General features: G+C 47.3%; 1 protein-coding gene across 8 annotated transcripts; it reads right to left on the bottom strand.

Moving 5' to 3' along the window:
• Positions 1-863: 863 nt before the first annotated feature.
• On the bottom strand, positions 864-18,899 carry GJA5 (gap junction protein alpha 5). Of its 8 annotated transcripts, none has more exons than XM_042253430.1 (4): positions 18,804-18,899; positions 12,122-12,176; positions 7,321-7,357; positions 864-4,185 (listed from the first exon to the last, which is right to left on the bottom strand). In XM_042253430.1, the coding sequence occupies exon 4, from the start codon at positions 4,151-4,153 to the stop codon at positions 3,074-3,076; it is 1,080 nt and encodes a 359-aa protein (XP_042109364.1). In that variant the 5' UTR covers positions 4,154-4,185; positions 7,321-7,357; positions 12,122-12,176; positions 18,804-18,899; the 3' UTR covers positions 864-3,073. The 8 variants fall into 8 exon arrangements, with proteins under 8 accessions (XP_042109364.1, XP_060269647.1, XP_060269646.1 ...); XM_060413664.1 differs by having other exon boundaries at positions 5,319-7,357; XM_060413663.1 differs by having other exon boundaries at positions 4,574-7,357.
• Positions 18,900-21,057: the final 2,158 nt, after the last annotated feature.

Below are 21,057 nucleotides of genomic sequence, written 5' to 3' on the forward strand. Positions count from 1 at the left end.
TTCCTGTGTGCTGTTTTGGATCTGTCAGGAATTCTCTGTTCCTTATTAATTCCTGAATATTCAGGAATTAAGAGGAGAGGCAAGCCTCTCCCAGGACTGAGGAATCCAGGCATTTCCTTCGTTAGTTTTTCTATACGGTGATAAGTACCCTCTTCCTTTTTATGAACCATATGGTAAAAGTGGTTATTTACAACCCTCTCTTTCATATGGATGATCTCATGTTTTCTTGATAACGTGTAAGTTTTGATTTTATCTCTGCTGAAAATAGCTATCTTGTAAGACAGTATAAATACCTACACAGTGTTGAAAAAAACACCTTTGCTCCATCAGAGCTCTGGTCCCCGTGTCTTTCTCTCTCTCTCTCTCCCTCGCTCTTTTTTTCAGGCTGATCCCCTGGAGTGCAGAGGCTCTCTGAGTTCACTTTCCTGCCCAGGCTTCTAAGACCCTCTCGAGAAGGCGCTCTGTGTCTTCACCCCATCGAGAGGGCGCCTGAGGACTTTGTGAACAAAGCAAGCCCCTTGCAGGGGCTTTATTGGCTTTCTGTGTAAACCAAGGAATATTAGCCTCTTTCGCTCTTTTACTTTCTTATCGTCGACTCCAGACCACCAGGTTCTGGTCCATTAAAGGACCTCAACAAACAACCTGTGAGGTAGCTATTACTAGGTTCAGTTTACAGATGAGGAAACCAAGCTTCAAGGATTAAGTAGCTTGCTGGAGTCCAGTTGTAAATCAGCAGCTGCAATTTTCACCCTAGCATGTGTGATTCCAAAGCCCTTTGCAATATTGATCAAGTGCTCCCCTCCCCTACCAAGTCTGCTACCTCTGTCTTATAGTCATACCATGAAAGGGACACCAAGAAGAGATACATGGAGGGCCAGACTTTATTTGGACAAACTACACATATTATTTCCTCTTTCCTTCCTGAAAGCCCCTTCATGAAGTACTGATCTCACAGAATTTCTAACCCAAGAACACTTATTTCATAAAACAAACACACTTGATAGTGGGAAAGATAGTCTTGTTTTGTTTTGGAGAGTCTTAATGCAAGCGTCTGCCTGCAATGCAGGAGACTTGGGTTTGATCCCTGGGTCAGGAAAATCCCCTGGAGAAGGAAATGGCAACCCACTCCAGTACTCTTGCCTGGAAAATCCCATGGAGAGAGAAGCCTGGTAGACTACAGTCCATGGGATTGCAGAGTCGGACACGACTGAGCGACTTCACTTTCACTTTCAATGCCAGTGCCAGACAATAGATTAAAAGGTGTTCCCTCCAGGGATCTAGGATAACCAATCATTCTTCCCTAAACGGCATCCCAGTCAATTTCCTCCACTCCTCTGCCCACATCCTCTCTCTCCCCACCAATAGCATTCAAGTCTCAGCAGAGGGGCCCAGAGATGGGCATGTGGGGCAGAGGCTGAGCCTCCTTCTGAGCCTTCAACCTCTTCTATCCCGGCCTCTCATGCCTATGTCTTTAGGTTGATGACACTGAAAACAGTGAGTCTCAGCCCTCTGCCAGGCATCTAGAGGAAAGCAGGAAAACACAAATGTCTCTAAGATATTCTTTCCTTATTTCAGGACTCCCCTCCTCTTCACCCACTTTATCAGCATACACACACACACACACACACACACACACACACACACGTGCATTTAAAAAAGCAATCATCTCCTTATAAGTTTCAGCATCCAATTCTGAGCATCATTTATCTTCATCCAAAGTGGCAACCACCCATTATGGATGGACTGAAGAGAGAAACCTGGCCAGTCCCTGGGAAGACGTGGCTTTTCTGCAGTCCCCACTGCTTTTGGCAGTTTCTTTGGGAGCACTGGGAAGACACAGGCATTTCTGTGCTCTTAAACAAGGGCCCTGCCAAGAGAGCTGGAGATTCCCTTACTGCTTTCATGCCCCTGCTAAATACTCCAGGGAAAGAGAAATCTGGGGGCCTCCATAGTTGTCATCACACCTCCTCTTGGCACTCTAAGTTGGCAGTCAGCGAGGGAAGCAAACAGGAGGGAAAAATAGTTTTCCAGTATTTTCTCTCCTTTTTTATTTCTATCTTCACAACAGAATTATTCTTTTTCCCAAGGGGAATCTGAGAAGCGCAATATCCTCTTTGTTTTCATAAGACCAAGGGAAATTCCACTGGCCTCCATGGCTGGTGATCTGGTAAGGATTCAAGAGAGGACAATGGCTTCTTGGGCATTCTGGTCAATAAGGTGTTTAGGGGAGCACTCGAGGGACTGCCAAGGGGGGAATGGAAGGGATGGTGTCTATCATCAGCTTGAACTGTAAAAGAGCTGCAGGGTGACAGGTGGTGGCAGGAATTCCAGTGGAATTGTGTGTACAGTGACTCCCCAGGAGAGCTTTCCAGCCCCAGGGGCTGGTTGCACACCCTGGCAGAAGGAAAGGCTGCAATATCACCAAGGTGAGACATTTGCCAGAGGTGCATACCAAGGCACTTGTAAAGTTGAGCCTGCTGGTTGAGTTCCAAGGACCTCTTTTTAAGTAAGACTGGGCAGAGGGAGGGGCAGCCAAGGGCAGACCATGGCAACCTCATCACCACTCCAAGGTATGGTCCAAGGAGACAACACACTCAAGAGCACATCTAATGCAAGTTCCTTGACTCATGCTCATTGGTGGGCTGGGAACTTTGGGCTCTTTCTTGCCAGAGGAAGGGTGTTCAGATCAAGGAAGCCAGAAGGACCTAGAGAATCCATCTGCTGTGTGGCTGTTGTGTAGAGAGTCATCCTACCCCTCTGGCTATCCCTCCCAGGCCAGATTTGCTGTGATCCCCCTCCCTTCTTCCATTCCATTCACAGAGTAATCTGAAAGGCTTCATTGAGGATTCTGGGTGGACGATGGGGAAGAGACAGCAGCCTGGACAGATAGCTATGTCTCTGACCGCATCCACAAAGACCTGCTTACATCTTCTGGAAAGAATGAGCAATGTCCTTGAGACCCAGAGTCCAAAAACAGCATAGCAGTGACGAGAATGAAAGAGATGGGGTCAGAAAGAACATGTCTTCCCTCTCTGAGTTCCTCTGTTCCCATCTGGTTCTCCCACACTGGAGGTCACACTGACAGGTCATCTGACCTGGCCTTGCTACTGGCCTTGCTGAGACGGCGCTTGTCACTCTGGTAGCCATGGGGGAGGCTGGGCCCTGGGGAGCCCTCATTGGGTACCTCGGGCTTCTGGGCATAACGGATGTGAATAAAGCCTTCTCTCGGAATCTGCTCCTGACTTCGCACCTGCTCCGTGGCCAGGTTATCTGTGTTCTGCTGGGAGGCCATCTTGTTACTGAATGGACTGAAGAATTTCCCCCCAGGGCCATTCTCCAGGCACTGATTGAAGTCAGGGGGTGGTGTGCAGCTCTGGACTATGCCGGCCGAGGGACCAGGAAGCTGGCACTCACCCATGCCTGGCTGGGACTTGACATATCGCTGCCTAATCTTTTTCCAGCCCAGGTGGTAAAGTTCAGCAAGGCTAAGGAAAAGGGACAGTCCGGCCACTGCCAGCATAAAGACAATGAAGACATTCTTTTCCGTGGGCCGGGACACATAGCAGTTGACGGGGTGGGGACAGGGACTCCTGCGGCAGACATGCAGGGTGTCCAGGAAGACTCCGTAGAGGAGGTACTGGCCCACAATGAAGGCCACCTCCATGGTGGTGCGGATCAGGATGCTGAAGACGTAGGTGTTGAGCAGACTGCCCTGGAGGGCAATCCTTCCATTCACTTCTTCCCAGCAGGACAGCTCTGTCTTCTCGGCCACCGGGTACTCATAGGAGCCAGCGGCCCGAGCCTCTTTGGCCCTCTCAGCCTCCCGGAGCAGCTTCCGCTTCTCCTGCACGCGCACCATGTGCACTGCATGGCCCAGGTACACTAGCGAGGGTGTGGAGACGAAGATGACCTGCAGCACCCAGTAGCGAATGTGGGAGATGGGGAAGGCCTGGTCATAGCAGACGTTCTCGCAACCAGGCTGCATCGTATCACAGAGGAAATCAGCCTGCTCATCGCCCCAGGATGACTCGGCAGCCGTGCCCAGCACCAGCATGCGGAATATGAAGAGGACTGTGAGCCAGACCTTGCCGATCACCGTGGAATGCTTGTGTACTTCCTCCAGGAACTCTCCCAGGAAGCTCCAGTCACCCATCTTGGCTCAGCAGAAGACAGGCGTCAAGACTCCTGCCAATGGGGCAGAGAGAAAAACAGAGGGATGGTTCTGGGAATGTCTGGGAAGTCTGATCATGCCCTGTGATTCCACTGACCCAAACCAGTGCATTCCTTTAGAGAGGCAACTTAGAAATCAGATTCGCCTGAAGGGCTATCCTTCTCCCCCATGCCCAGCAAAAATGAAAGAGAAGACTCAAAGGACTCCTGATAGTGAGATTAGAGTATGATTCCCACACTTTAATGGATCTAGAAATCAACTGAGATGTGTGTTAAAATGTGTGTGCATCCTGTGCTTTTGCCTCCAGAGATTCTATCCGGGAGGTCTGGGTTGGCCCCCGAAGAATCTTGATTTGCAGCAACTAGCCTCAGTTATTCTGATGCAGATATTCAAGGACCTCACCTGTGAAATATTGGAGTAGTGTAGGACAGGAATCTGCAAGTGTGACTCTGGACTTTTGCCTCACTGAGTCTGTTTCCTTGTCTGTAAAATGGGAATAGCTACACCAGAGGATTTGAGGGTTAAAGGAGATGAGGTATGTGATATGCTGAAAATCATAGCTCACATGCTCCATATGGTTGAATGGCTATTGGGTAAAAAATATTTTTCTGACTTCAGCAGGTAGAACTAGGTGGTAGAGAAAAAAGAGGGTGGGAGTGGCAAATCTGGCTCCTCAGGAAGCATTTTCTAGTAATCGGAGCCTTGCAGCATGGGTCAGATCTTCTGGGAGGTGGCAAAAGTGGCTCAGATGGTAAAGAACCGGCTGGGAATGTGGGAGACCTGGATTTGATCCCGGAGTTGGGAAGGTCCCCTGGAGGAGAGCATGGTATCCCACTCCAGTACTCTTGCCTGGAGAATCCCCATGGACAGAGGAGCCTGGGCAGGTGGGGGGTGGGAGCGGCTATAGTCCATGGGGTCGCAGAGTCGGACCTGACTGGGTAACTAAGCACAGCAGCACAAAGAAGACACTGCGAGGTTTCTCAGGCTCCCCAGCTGGTGAGCAGCTGCTAGTGCTGACCTGCTCCTCACTGTGGTGCAAGCATTCCAGCTGAGCCTTTTGGCTTGTCCTTCTGCACACAGAAGGCGTCCACCCCCAGACCTGCCCACCTCACATCTGGAATAAACGCCTCAAACCTCTAAGTCTCACCTAGAATCTTCCCTCATCAGATCCTTGCATATTTCATCAGCCTCATTTCCTGCTGGTCCCCAGCATGCCAGTTCCTGGAAGATTCTTGAATGCCCTCCTCCCAACCACCTCCTACGTGTTTCCTCACCCCTAGCTGAATCCTATATACTCTTCAGAACTGAACCCAGTCATTGCTTCTCCAGCCCTCCCTGCTTCCTCAAGCTGAGTATCTTCAGCTCTGCAGTGACCCTGGGGACACTCAGTCCTCTCCTAACATCTTGTGATCCTCTTCCTGTCTATGTTCTTCCAGCAGGAGCTCCTTGAGAACAAGACTTGGCTTTTCCTCTGTACCATCATCACCTAGCCCAGAGTGGAGGCTTAGTAAGTCTTAGTTGAATGAATGAAGGAGGGGGTGGCAGGCGCTGATGTTTCCTACTCATGGCAAACCATTAGCAGGATAAGAAGGTCAGCTATCACTTTCTCAGCCTTCACTGCAGTTAGTTCTGCTCTGTGAGGTGAGGCGGGGAGGGTCTAACGTGGAGGGAGTGCTCTAGAAAATGTTTTCCATCCCCCAGTAAACAGAGAGAGCCTCCCTTGAAGTCCTCTTCACCCCCACGACTGCCTGTGGACAGGTTGTGTGAGTCAAGATGCCTGAAGCTGCCCAGGGAATCTCAGAAATGCAACCGGTGCCCCAAGGCTTCTGAATCAACTCTTGACTCTTCTATGTCCAGAATTTTTACTTGATGAGCAATAAATGTTCTTATGGCTTAAGCCTTTAATCAACCAGTCCTAATGAAAAAAAAAAAAAAAAAAAAGGAGGGTGTTGAAGATAAATATTCCCTTCTTGGAATCTTAAAACCTCAGACTCTGATGGGACTTTAGAAGTTGTCAAGTTCAAACCTTAACCTTCACATCTTTGCTGCCAGCATGCCCCCTATCCTATCCCAGTTCCAGTTCTTATGCATAAGAGGAAGGAAGGACAGGACCATATTTCATGGTCCAGGCTTTGGCTTCTGAGTTGATATCTTGACAGAGACCAGCCTCCTGGCTCTGTCTTCTTCCAGCACTCCACTCCCCAACCCTGAGAGTACACAGAGTCCCTGGGAATGAAAGGGTCCGTGAGTAAGCAGAAAGGACCTTATCTCTGTTCGCCTTCATATCAAAGACCCTTCCAAGTCTTGAAACCTTTTCTCTGGTTTGTGACCAGACATCTGCCCTTTTCCTCACATGATTAAGGGCCCCCTCCCAAAGTGGAAAATTGTGGAGTGTTGTCCAAAAGGAAAATAGCTGATTAGATAAGAATTTGAATGGTCTCTGATCCCTCTGGGCACGTGCACAGTGTTCAGCACCTTCAGGGTCATCAGCACACGTGCAGAGACCAGGATGTGGCGAATGTCAGAGAGGAGGGAGGGAGAGAAGGGGAAAGAGAAGGATTAAAAAGAGGGAAAAGACAAGGGAGTGATGGAAATGGGGGAAAGAGGCTCTGTAACAGTTCAGGAAAGTCAGTTTGGGGGTTAGTTAAGTGGAGTTCAAATCCTTGTGAGTATCTGCTGAGCTTGGAGAAGTTACTGTATCTATGTCTCAATTTCCTCCCATGCAAAATGGATATACTGATATTTAGCTCATCAAGTATTATGAGGGGATACATAAAAAGCACTTCACACAGTGCTCAGAATATAAGGACCAAATAAAAGGCAGCCATTTCTAGCAAGGAAAGTGGTGGGGAAAGACAAAGATAAGAGAAAGTGAAAGGTAGAGAGCTATGCATTATCAAGCAGAAGAGAGAAAAAGAGGAGAAGAGGGGAGAAAGCCAGAGAGAATGAGAAAAGTCAATGAAAAAGAAACAAAACGAAACAGATGTATAGTCTTCCAGGGTAAGTTTTTCAAACTCTCCTCCATCCCTGAAGACTTTTCCCTTGATCTTCTGGCACTGTCATTCATTCCTTGCAAGTCCCCAAGGAAGTATAAAAATAGTTCAAGGCAAAGAATGTGATGCTTTGGTCTGGTCTGCCAGGAGGCTTGCCTGCTGACTCCCTCACTTGTGGTCCAAGGGGTCCCACCTGGAAGAAGTAAAGCACAGGTACCAGAAAGGAATACAGTCTTGATAGAATATAAGAAAGACAATCTTTGCTGTGGTTGTTTAGTCACTAAGTCGTGTCCGACTCTTTTGCAACCCCATGGACTATAGCCTGTCAGGCTCCTCTGTCCACTGGATTTCCCAGGCAAGAATAAGAAAATGGGTTGCCATTTCCTTCTCCAGGGGATCTTCCTGACCCAGGGATCAAACCCACCTCTCCTGCACTGGCAGGTGGGTTCTTTACCCCTGAGCCTCTGGGGAAGTCTCACTGGGAGAGAACAGATACGAACTAACCGAGGAGGTGTGGACTGAGGCAGACTGGGAACCCTGGTGGCAGTATATAGGGTGAAAACCTCTCATCTGTAACTTCTCGGATGACTCAGACAAGCTCAGAGAAACTTCAAATTGCTGTTATGTACAAGCTGCTCAGCTTATAATAGGAAAGTTCCCCGGCTAAAGTCAATTTCTTGACTCCTGTGGGTGTCTTTGGGCCACCTACAACCTCAGCCAAAAAAACTTGTAGATTAGATACTCATTGAGTTTTCTGGGTGAATAGCACACAAAATACTTTGTAGATTATCATCTGTTTCTTGGCAGGAAGTGTGTTAGGAGGGCAAAGGAAGCTGCCCATGCCATGAATAAACTCTATCAAATACAAATGGTAGTATACGCCACTGCTTTGTCTGTGATCTTCACTAGCTTCCTACTGTTTATAAAGTTCAAACTATTTAACTTGCTCTTGAAATCCTCCACAGTGTGTGTATGCTCAGTCGTGTCCAACTCTTTGCGACCCCATGGACTGTAACCCACCAGGTTCCTCTGTCCGTAGAATTTCCCAGGCAAGAATATTGGAGGGGGGTTGCCATTTCCTACTCCAGGGGATCTTCCCGACCGAGGGGTTGAACCTGAGTCTCTTGTGTCTCTCGCATCTCTTGCATTGGCAGGCAGATTCTTTACCTACTTCACTACCTGGGAAGCCCTCCCCATCCTATCTATTCTTGCTGTTCCCCTCACATACTCAATACTTAAGCTACACAACTCCCCACACACATATTTATGACCCATAATTTCTCATCTCTTTATCTTTTTTCTATATAGCTGGTATTATTTAATTTTTAATGTTTATTGGAGTACAGTTGCTCTACAATTTTGTGTTAGGCTCTGCTATCATACAGAGTAAAGTAAGTCAGAAAGAGAAAAACAAACGCCATATATTAATGCATATATGTGGGATCTAGGAAAATGGTACAGATCAATCCATTTGCAAAGCAGAAATAGAGACACAGATGTAGAGAACAAACATAAAGACATCAAGAGGGGGGAAAGTGTGGGTGGGGTGAACTGGGAGATTGGGACTGACACATACACACTATTGGTACTATAAATAAAATAGATAACTAAGGACAATCTATTGTATGGCATAGAGAACTCTACTTTAATGCTCTGTGGTGACCTAAATGGGAAAATCACCTCTTTATCTTGGCTTCTCATGTTCTCTTAGCCTATGATGTCCTCCCCTTTCAGTCATTCATTTAATAAATTTATTGAATGTTTACCAGTTATCAGGCATCATTCAGTGAGGGCAACACTGAAGATACAGCAAAAAAGGCAAGCACGGAGTCCCCGCCTTTACTGAGCTGAACTGCCTTTATTTTCCTTCATTAAGGAGAGAGAACAAACACATAATTTCAATAAAGCACAAAGTGTGTTAACATTAGGGAAATATAGGGGCCTGGGGGCTCAGTGGTAAAGAATCCTCCTGCCAAAGCAGGAGACTTGGGTTTGATCCCTAGATCAGGAAGATCCCTTGGAGAAGGAAAAGGCAACCCACAGCAGTATTTTTGCTTGGGAAATCATGTGGACAGAGGAGCCTGGTGGGCTACATTCCACAGAGTCACAAAGAGTCGGACATGACTTAGAGACTAAACAACAGTGATGGAAACATAAGACAGGAGGTTGACTCTGGTTCAGGTGGGGCCTGGGCCCTTCTTAGAGCCCTGGATAGTTGGATTCTACAGCCCTTTGCAACTGATATGAGTTCTGAAGCCCCCAAGGCAAAAAGAGATAGTCCGTAGAACCTGGACAAGAACATCCCAATCCAGAACGTTCTTTATCCCAAGAACTTCCATGTCCTCTTTCAATGTGCCACATCGTGGGACAAAGCAAACCTTTTGGAGAAGTCATTAGGGAAGGTGTTTGGTAACAGTAACATGGTGCTTGGATAAGAGGCAAAGGGCCAAAGGAAGGTTTCTGTGCAAAGTGAGCATCATTTTATTCCTTCACTTCATGTATTATATGATTAGGAATAAAATTAGGTGTCTAGTCTGGTGCTCCTCCTTATGTTGGCACTGAGGCCACCCTACACAGCCAATGTTTTTAAAGAAAACCAATTTAGAGCAGCCCAAATTAACCTAAACTCATAGCCAGCACCTCTTTCTCTGCCCCACAGTTCTGAGTGGAAATGGAGACATCGTCTCAAATTGACCTCAGCCCTCTTTGATATCTCCTGAACTCTGAAGATGCTAAATTACCATCCAGCAGTCAGGGTATACTCCCACACTGGCTTATATGCTGCCTTATACTTGTTCTCCAAAAACTTCTTGTCTATCAGCTAACCTGCACTATGTGTCCACTATTATTCTCAGTACTGAAATAATACCTCAGAGGTACCCGGCCTGTCAAAGACTAGGCAGTCAACATCTGTTTAATTAATAAACAGATCAGGGGACTTCCCTGTTGGTCTGGTGGTTACAACTCCATGCTCCCAACGTAAGGGGCACAGGTTTGCTCCCTGGTTAGAGAACTAAGATTCCACATACTGCACAGCCCAGTTAGCCAAACAAGCAAAAACCCAGATTAGACATGATTCCTGCCCTCAAGGATTTAACAGCTTTCCCTATAAGAAGGGTAGTAGACTTCTCAAAGTAAATACTTAGTATTTTTATTGCATTAGGTTTTCTTATTAGGTGCATAATAAATGATTTCTTAGTAATTGGTGGAGGAGAAGGCAACGGCATCCCACTCCAGTACTCTTGCCTGGAAAGTCCCATGGATGGAGGAGCCTTGTAGGCTGCAGTCCATGGGGTTGCTGAGGGTCGGACATGACTGAGCGACTTCCCTTTCACTTTTCACTTTCATGCATTGGAGAAGGAAATGGCAACCCACTCCAGTGTTCTTGCCTGGAGAATTCCAGGGACGGGGGAGCCTGGTGGGCTGCTGTCTATGGGGTCGCACAGAGTCGGACACGACTGAAGAGACTTGGCAGCAGCAGTGATTGGGGGAAGAATGTTTGGCTTACTAATAAAGTTGCATTATCTCTGACACAGCCCCCAAATGGAGTGGGGGAGGTGAGACCCTTTCCTTGGTGGTCATCCTGCTCGCTGCAGTCCTTTAGTCTCGACTGCAACATGAACTAGGCAAGCTGCAGGTGTCAAGTGCCACCCAGCACATAGCAGAAACTGCACCTCTGTCTCTCCTGCTCAGGAAGGTGTGCTGCAGGTGAGTAAGAAGCTACTGTGAGGAGGCCTTGAAAATTCTCTTTCTTTTTTTGATTCTAGTTCTGTCCTCTGGAACCAAACATATAAGTCCTTACAATACGTTATTTTTTCATTAAGTAGTCAATTTCTTTTTGGTTGTTTTGGGTCTTTGTTGCTGCATATGGGCTCTCTCTAGTTGTGGAGAATGGGGGCTACTGTCTAGCTGGGGTGCTCAGGCTTCTAATTGCGGCGGCTTCTCTTGTTGTGGCTCTAGGGTGTGGGCTCAGTGGTTGTGGCACACAGGCTCAGTAGCTCTGCAGCCTGTGGAATCCTTCCAGACCACGTATCGAACTCAAATCCCCTGCATTGGCAGGCAGATTCTTATTGACAATACCACCAGGGAAGTCTATAATATACTGCTGCTGCTGCTGCTGCTAAGTCGCTTCAGTCATGTCCAACTCTTAGTGACCCCATGGACTGCAGCCTACCAGGCTCCTCCATCCATGGGGTTTTCCAGGCAAGAGTACTGGAATGGGATGCCATTGCCTTCTCCACTCCAGTATACTATCTAACAACAAATTCGTGTCCCCACCTCAGGAGCTGGGGCTTGGGTTTAATTGTAAAACCACCGAGTTTCACACACATAATGAGAATTATTTGCCCTTCTGACTCTGTATCATCTCTCCAGCTCAACCCTGAGTTGAGTTGTCCTTGAAGATAAGTCCCATAATGATTCATCATTGGATCCTCCCCTTGAAATCTCTCTATCCTCTCTTTTCCCTTAGAGCTTAATATTGTGCCCTGAAATTGATAGGCGGATTTGTGTACTTTTTAGAAACAATGGTGGATGAATGACAGCATTCAGGTCACTCAAAACACCTAATGCCAGTAGAGGCAGCTCCCTGGGAAGCCAACCTAGGGTCACCTGCACTGTGACTATGGTGACCGGGATACCAGGCAAAGAAGAGCCATGAGCCTTCCTTCTGCCCATGAGGGAGCCCTCCACTTAACTGAACAGGGCTGAGTGTGTCTACAGCAAGAGACTTGGTCACCACGGACTTTTCCTTCTCCACCTCCTCCCCACAGATCACTGGGAAACTCATCCAAGTTTGTCAAAATTAGATTTTAAGATCACTCTGCAGAGTCTGCGTCTAATTCTGGACAATGACACATGATCTGGATAGTATCTACCAGACCTCTGGTTCTCAATAAAGATTGTTATTCATAGTAATAATAACAATCCCCTGGGCCCATGTTATAATTTCGCTCACCATGCAGTGGAATGCAGCAAGGGCAGGGTTGACTTGCTTCCCAATGAAGAGAATTCTGTTGTAAAAAGACCCAAAGGGTGTCACTTACAGGATGCCTTAGATGTAGTCTCATGTCAGCACAGCTCAGTTCAGAAAGTGTCCATGAGCCCCAGTGCAACGCCAGATATCACAGGTGGCTTTATAAAGTGGAGTGTCAACTGTAACCATCATCTCAGAGCTCTTGTGAAGCTTACTTATGATTGTACATTTTTCTAATTTTCCTTCACTCCCAATAGTTTCTCCCTAAAATAGACTTGTAGGGAGAATTACAGGAGAGAGTGATCTTGATCCTCAGCCACCTCATTAATCTTTATTATCCTCGCAGATTCTCAGCTTCATTTGCTAGTTTACCCAGAGTTACACAAAAAGGTGAGAATAAAAAGAGAATCTATCAGTTTTGGAGAGTCTTCTATGTGCCAGACACCGCACGTTTTTTGATATATATTTTCTCATTTGATTCTCACAGCAACCACAGTAAGTAGGGTCTGGCCCTGTTCCCTTCTTACAGTCTTCAGTGGGGGTAGACGAGCAAGATCACTTGAGGGTGACTTGCTGGTAAACAACGAAATTGGCATCAAAGCCAGCTCTTGTCTTTTCTGACAGCCGTGCTCCTGCCTTAAGAACCGTGCTAGAATCTAAATCACCTGAAGTTCCTTTCTTTGAAAATCCTTACTGGTCGAAGAGTGGCCTCTTCTACATAAGATAACTGCTACAGGGATGTTTGTGAAATAACTATGAGACTAAGGAGTCGATTTGTACATGGTTGAGGGTAATTCTTACATTTAGAACTTTCATTCTTTTCTTGATTTAGGTTTGCAGTAGCTACTTCAGCCTCAGGGAAAGCAATCAGCTAGATGTATGATACACCTATGGCTGTTGAGTTGGGCAGAGGAGGCAATGGCAACCCACTCCAGGACTCTTGCCTGGAAAATCCCATGAATGGAGGAGCCTGGTAGGCTGCAGTCCATGGGGTCGCTAAGAGTCGAACACAACTGAGCGACTTCACTTTCACTTTTCACTTTCATACATTGGAGAAGGTAATGGCAACCCACTCCAGTGTTTTTGCCTGGAGAATCCCAGGGATGGGGGAGCCTGGCGGGCTGCCGTCTATGGGGTCGCACAGAGTCGGACACGACTGAAGCGACTTGGCAGCAGTAGCAGCAGCATTGAGTTGGGCAGTCTGGGCAACTTTCTCAGAATGAGAAGTCCAGGGGGCCTGGGCCCCTGAATCTTAATCTCTAGAGAGGGGAGGAGGAGTTAGAGGTGAGAGAGAGGGAGAAGGAGACAGATGGAGGAGATTAAGTATCACTTTAGTTTTCCTTTTACTCCGGCCAAGGGCAGATAATTAACTCCTCTTTAAATTTAATTATTTGATTCTGGCAAGGACAGAGTGGGCCATTCAGAGATCCTGCTGGCCGACAGTTGTTTCAAAGCCAAGGAGGTAGAAGGGAGCAGGCAAAGTAGAGAAAGAGCATTATGCTAGGATAAGTAATCTTCTTAAAATGTTAGAAGACATATTTACAAGGAATGGATGGGAGGGAATGGCAAATGGAGATATTGAATTACAATGAAATATTGGGAGGTCTTTATTATCCCAGAAGGGGTCGATTGATACTTGTGTGGTTATTAATGAAAAATACATTTATGAAATGCTTTATTATTTCCAACAACTTGTCATCGATTCATAGTACAGTAGAGCTAAAAGGAATCTAGGAATCTAGGGATCAATCAAAATCAACCCCTTATTTCTCAACCCAAGATGAAGACCAGGGTCCAGGGAAGTTAAGCGGTAGTAATAACAGAAACCACTATCTGAGCGTTTTCCACTTGTGAAGCATTTTACAAGTCCACTTTCTAACTCTTACATTAGCCCTGCTAGGAAACCAGTATTATCCCATTTTAGAGCTGAGAAAACTGAGACTCAGAGTTTAAAGAACTTGTACAGAGTCACACAAGTAGCAAATGCTGTGTAGGAGACTTGAACTTGGTCTACCTGACCTCAAAGCCTGCCTCTAAAAGGGAAAGAAAAGCAAAGAGGCCTTAGGACTGACAGGACTGACAGCTGGTGACAAAGCCCTGACTGGAGCTCTAGTGTCTTAACTGCACAAGCAGGGCTTTTCCCCACTTTCCCATAAGAGGCCCAGGGTTTTTCCTTTTAGCCTCTGGTTCATTGGCTGGCCATCCCCTGCACATGCTGTTCCTAGGATTGATGATCGCATGGAGCCCTCAGCCTACAGTGGTCAGGATTCCCAGGCTCCTCAGCATCTGCCACCGTTTGGCCAGAAATCACATATAGAAAGTCATTTCCTTTTTTAGCCAGTAAACGCTCTTGGCTGCGACACTGTCTACCGCTGGGTTCTCAGCTGGCCAAAGAGCAGGCGCTGGAGTTCCATTGATGTCAGATTGCAACAAGAGCAATGGGAACTGAAATAGTTAGGTGGTAGGACTCATGGTCCCTCGGAAGAGTGGGATTTGAGCCTGCCTCCATCACTGTCTAGTAGTGTGACCTCAGGCAAGTCACATAACCTCTCAATTTCTTCCTCATTTGTAAAGAGGGAATGTTTCCTCATGGGGATTAAACAGTGTGTGAATAAGTGGAAACATCTAGAACCGTAATAGGCACATAGTAGCCACTCAGTGATGTAGTTCCTTGTTTTCTGCCATTTCCAGTAAGAGCTCCTCTGAAATATGACCCAGCGAGCCAACTTGACTCAGCATTTGACAGGAGCAGGTCGGCTAGAGGGACTTAGCACGGACCGCCCCCATGTGCTACCAGGTGGGGGAGGGTGACTGTCAGAGTGAGGAAAACATGGGCAATGGGAAGGATATTAATTTAACTCTACATCAGTTCTGTCATTCGGTTTAAAGAAGAGTGGTGGGAGGAGAGGAAGAGGCGTGTAGCGATCCACTCCAATCACGCTCCATTTATACTCACCATCAGTCCAGCCTGCCTCCCAACTTCCCTTTAACTCAAGATTTTGGGTCTGGAGATGGACTCCATGAGTCCATATTCTGAAATGTGCGCCTCATGTAATTCCTTCTTTCTGAGGAGCTGCAGCGCTTAGGAATCTAATCACCAAACCAAAGGCACATCCACAAGGGTAGCTTTGAAGGTGACTCAGTTTTCCTCGAAAGAGAAATAGGAGGTTGTGTTCTCTGTGATCTGAGGGGAAGAGGCATCCTGACCCTTTACGACACCTGCACTTCCAAGTTCTGAATCATGGAGATGCCAGGTTGGATTCAGCTTCTAGAAGTCCTCTGTGGACAAGAGCCTCAGAAGACAGGCTCTTTCTTATTCCAGCTATTTCACTGTGACTCCAGACAAGATCTTCCCTCTCCCTGAGCCTCAGTTCAGTTTAACCTCTAGGTAAAACAAAGAGGTTGAGCTGGACGATTGCTTAGGCCCTTCCAAGTCTATTAGAACATCAGGGGAATTTGTGACTTGCCCAGTTGTGATCATCTGGCAAATTAGTGGCAAAGTCAAGAGGCAAATCCAGATTTTCTAATTCCCAACTTAGAGGTCAGCAAAGGTAGACTCAGAAAAAAAAAAAAAAAAAAACAATCTGTGGTCATAAAAACCAGGCAGTACCTTCAGAATTTCAAGTCATGGTGAGCCTTCACTATGGAAAGACTTTTGCTTAAAACGAGACTCAATTCAAGAGATTTGGACTGAGCACCAGGTGACCTGTATTCTCCTCTATTGTTCTATCATTCATTGAGCAGTTACTGTATGGTAGCCATTTAAAATACATTGTTTTATTTACTCTTCATAAAACTTTACAAGGAAAGTATGTACTCACTTTGACAGATGAAACTGAGAATCAAAGACATTAAATCATTTCCCCAAGGTTTATACAGTTGAAATTCTAACCCGAATGTGATTCCTTTTGCCCTGCCCCTGAATTAGAGAAAATCTAAAAAAAGACTCTGATGCTGGGAGGGATTGGGGGCAGGAGGAGAAGGGGACAACAGAGGATGAGATGGCTGGATGACATCACTGACTCGATGGATGTGGGTCTGAGTGAACTCTGGGAGTTGGTGATGGACAGGGAGGCCTGGCGTGCTGCGATTCATGGGGTCGCAAAGAGTCAGACACGACTGAGCGACTGAACTGAACTGAACTGAAGATCTTTCTGTGTTATTTCAGTACCTCTGATTCCGAGGCCTCCTGACTCCCTTTCCTTATGAAGGTGAGTGGATTACTAAAGGCTGAATTTTTCTTGCCCATTGTTTGCTAGTATGTCAGAAACAATTGATTCACACAATGGCATCAAGATGTCCCTTGCCAGGAACCAGCAACTTCTGCCTATTGAAAGGGAAGTCAGCTAATTTCCTATGAGTCCTGAAGCTTTCCTGAAAAAGTGGGCATCTCTCCCCTTCAGTCAATTCAGTCCTGGAGCCCAAACACAGAGAGTTGCTGGACTCCAAGGTGGGTGAGATCTTTCCTGGGACAGATGACAGAGCCTGGGCCTTGGGTTTCCCTAACCCTGAGGACTGTGAGTCTTCTAGTTCCTGTCTGATTGATCCACACCGACAGGCTCCCTGCTCTGTTTTGACCAGCTGGTCCCAGAGGCGGGATCAGCCAGGACTCATGAGGCCAGGCTGCCCTGTGGTAGCCCTGCTGGCTGTGAGAGCCCAGAAGCCTCCACTGCGTGTGCCCCCAACCAGCCGGCGGAGATGAAGAGGAGCAGGTGGACAGTGGTGCCACTGCCAGGAAGCAGGACTGTAGAGATACTTACATGCAAGAAGCAGGGAGGTTTGGGGGGAAATGGAAACTCAGAAAACACAGCCAAGGATGGGAGGCAGAAGAGCCCATGGTGTGAGTGAGCTGAGTATGTGTTCTTCCAATTGCACTGGCCCTGGCTCTCTCTGTCGTTTCCAACAAACCATTTCCCTTTTCTGAGCCTTGTTTTCCTTACTTGCCAAAGGAAACCTAGGAGACTACTTCCAATTCTAAAGGCCTAGGACTTCAGGATAGTATCTGGAGTGGGGGACAGGAGTAAGGCAGCTAACAGACAAGAACAATAACCGGTTTCAACAACCCAGCAAGAACATCTCTGGAATTCCAGGCAGTGGCCAAGCAGGGAACACGGCCGTGTCACTGCCATGGCTCTGTGAACGTCATGAGTCTGGGGAGGGGACACCCGAAGGTGCCAGTTTGGAAGCCAGGAAACTCATGTCCTGGTATGGTTTACTGTATGCCAGTGGTCGCTGGGGCTGCTCCTTGGCCACCAGCAAGGGAGGAAAAGGCTTGGAGAGACAGCGGGGGGTGCAGGCTCTGAACAGCAGTGGTGCCCTAGGGACCCTGGCTGGAGGGTGGCAGGTTCAGAGCTGTCCCTGGTGAGCAGCAAGTCAGGGGCTGGACCGGGCTATGACTCCCAGGTCAGTGGGTGGAAGAGATGGAGGCCACTTGGCCTGATGATGTAAAAGTCAGGCTGGGATGCTGTAAATACCAGCTTACGTCCCCAGCCGTGAGCCCACTGCCCCAGGCAGATGGAGGTGGCCTTGGTCTCTTCTCTGTCCAGTGTCACTGGATCCCTCTCAGGTCCCCTTCTCCCTGCCTGGTGTCCTTTCTTGTCTCAGGCCAGTCAGACCCTGTGTGCCAGAGCTGTGTTCAGAAAACAGCTCGGTGAGATGCTGAGGAGTCAGAACCAGGAAGTCCTCCATTATGATGGGATATTGAGAGAAGGAATGAAGGAAGAACTGAGCCGAGGTGCAGTAAGGATGTCAAATCCTTTGTCGGGCTTCCCTTCTGCGGTGTTTCTGATGTGCATTTGAGCTTAGGAATTTCAGCCTTGGACAATGTTACTGCTGACGGTAATGAGAGGGATCCTGTTACTTCAAACCTTCTATCTTATAGCTTAGGAAAGTGAGGCCCAGAAGGGGAATTGTCTGGTCCAAGATCACAAGCCCCTCAGTGCAATAGAACCCAGGTCTCTTGGCCCCCCGAGCCCTGGTTCCTTCACCACATGCTTGAAAGAGAGATGAAGGAGCCAACAGAAACCGTCCTGCCCTGTGCCCAGGAGGAAAGGAGACCTCTCATGGGTCCTTCTCCCGGGCTTTCTCTCTGGGTCTCACCAGCCTCTTTGCTCCAGCACGAGGGGCCAGATTGCTGACAATGTACAGCAGGGACATGATACTCCACAAGAAACCAGGCAGGGAATATTTTTAAACCATCCAACATGCCTTAGGGGGGAAAAAAAATCAAAACACCCTCTAGATGCTGTGGAAACATTTCAAAAGATTCCAAGCCTAGAGGAAGCATCGTAAAACAGTGATGGTTTGAGTTTTTAAAGGGCCAATTCCAGTCTTCACAAAAGTTCCTGGAAATGGCCTGGTGTCCTGCTTAGAAGATATCCCTGGAGCATGGAGACTCTGTGAGAGGCAGACAGATGGCAGAGGCCCTCCACTTGCATTTCTGCAGCTCCTTCTAAATCAAGTACGTGATTTATCTACTGCTTCCTAAGCCATCCTCTTTAATATACCCAAAGCTGACCATCAAAGGTGGTGAGAGAGGCAGGAGAGAAACCCACAGGTGCAGAGAAAGAGCTTTGTTGTGATCAGCCTGTAATTCAAGACTTTTTCTCTGGCTCTTTCCCATCAATTGGTAGTTTTAGCTCTTAAAATCCAGGTTTACTCTTACCTTCTTCTCCTCCTCCTCCTGTCTGGAATTCCCGTAGGCTTCTTGGTTCTCTGGCCGTCTGTCCTCCGCTGCCCACTCTTCCCCGCTCTCCAGCCTGTCAGTCGCTCCTCTCCCACCCTCTTTTAATCGCTATCTGTCACCCTCCCTCCGCCCACTTCTTCCTACTCTTTCTCTCTCCTCCCACTTCCCCCTCAGGATCTCTCCCTCCCCTCTCCCTTTTGTGCTCCTAGGATCTTTGCTTATTTAAAAAGTTTTCTCCCCTTGACCTGCTTGCAGCCTTTCCATACCACGTTCTCCCCAGAAGGAGACTGAGCCCTCCCCCTCCCCCTGGCCCTCCCCCTGTCATTGTCGCCACAGCCCTTGAGCTAGCCCTCTCTCCTTCAGGCTGGTGGTGCGGTGGTGCTAGTCTTTGCCTGCCCACCCCCTGCCGAGCTGCTTTCCTGGGGCATCAATGGGAAAGCCAGTACTACCCCAGAGATCCCTCTTCCCCATCCTTTTCCTGTTGTCAGAAAAATGGACTGTGCATTCACAGAGCACTGTTTTTCAGGGATGTCTACTATGCCCACATCAGTGAGCTGAACACAGAAAACATGCTCTCACAAATCACAAACACCAGCACCCAGAATAGACACCAGGGGTCACCGGAAAGCTCCAAAGGGCAGGGAGAGGGCATCGCCACTGCCCAGGACTACTCTCTCCTCCTCTAATTCGAAGAGAATACTTTTATGGGTCAGGCACTGGGATAGGAGTGAGATAGATATGGATATAGACATAATATCACAAGCTAGAATCAAGATTGTGGGGAAAAATATCAACAGCCTCAGATAGGCAGATGATACCTCTCTAAAGGCAGAAAGTGAAGAGGAACTAAAGAGCCTCTTGATGAGGATGAAAGAGGAGAGTGAAAAAAACTGGCTTAAAACTCAACATTCAAAAATCTAAGATCATGGCATACAGTCCCATCACTTCATGGCAGATAGATGGCGAAACAATGGAAACAATAACAGACTTTATTTTCTTAGGCTCCAAAATCACTGCAGATGGTGACTGCAGCCATGAAATTAAAAGATGCTTGCTTCTTGGAAGGAAAGATATAACAAACCCAAACAGTGTATTAAAAGGCAGAGACATCACTTTTCAGACAGAGGTCCATCTAATCGAAGCTATGGTTTCTCCAGTAGTCATGTATGGAGGTGAGAGTTGGACTATAAAGAAAGCTGAGTGCCAAAGAATCAATGCTTTTGATCTGGTGGTGTTGGAGAAGACTCTTGAGAGTCACTTGGGTTGCAAGGAGATCAAACCAGTCAATCCTAAAGGAAATCAACTATGAATATTCATTGGAAGGACTGATGCTGAAACTGAAGCTTCAATACTTTGGCCACTTGTTACAAAGAGCTGACTCATTAGAGAAGACTCTGATGCTGCGGAAGATTGAGGGCAGGAGGAAAAGGGGCCGACAGAGAATGAGATGCTTGGATGACATCACCGACTCAATGGACATTCTGAGCAAACTCCAGGAGATAGTGAAAGACAGGGAAACCTGGAGTGCTGTAGTCCATGGGGTCTCAAAGAGTCAGACAGGACTTAGCAACTGAATAACAATAGGGCCAGCCTATGCTAAGTGGGAGACAAGATTGTCCCTTGTCCACAAGAGGCTGCTATTCTAGTTGCAGAAAAGAGCTATTCAGATAAAGCAGTTAGTATAAAGGCAGTATCTATATGTATTTATCCTCAATGCATAATGATATAATAAAGTGTTAAATTAGGTGAGGAAAACATCATTTGGACAACATGTTCATTACAGTGATGTCTGATATGGTGAAGGGGGCAGGGAAAGGCATGTTTACTGAAGGCCTTCTGAGTATCAGGCATTCTCACCTCACAACACTGCAGGGTAGATACTCTGCTATCATTTCCATTTTACAGAAAAGAAAATTCAGAGTCAGAGAAGTTTAGTAACTTGCCCAAGATTATTCAGTTAGTAAGTGGAGGAAAGGTCTGCCTGATGCTAAAGGCCAGGCACTTTCTCCCCATGGCTGTAGAGGAAATTCTCATGAAGCCTGTTTACCTGGTCAGAGAAGTGGGGCACAGGACCCTCCAGCTGGAAGCAAACAGACCTGCAGATGCCACAAGAAGGATGGGCTCCAGCCCTTGCATGTCTTTGACCATGACTGTGAGTCCAGCGGGTCCAGCACCACCTGAGGTTTCCAGGAAGAGACCAATCATCTTCTCTACGAGTCTTTTAAAGGCATTT

The sequence above is a fragment of the Ovis aries genome, chromosome 1 (genome assembly GCF_016772045.2).
Source record: "Ovis aries strain OAR_USU_Benz2616 breed Rambouillet chromosome 1, ARS-UI_Ramb_v3.0, whole genome shotgun sequence".
Lineage (NCBI taxonomy): Eukaryota > Metazoa > Chordata > Mammalia > Artiodactyla > Bovidae > Ovis > Ovis aries.

What these genes read in the sequence shown, in the direction of transcription:
- GJA5 (XM_004002404.5), bottom strand. Translation starts at nt 4,153, where the DNA reads ATGGGTGACTGGAGCTTCCTGGGAGAGTTCCTGGAGGAAGTACACAAG.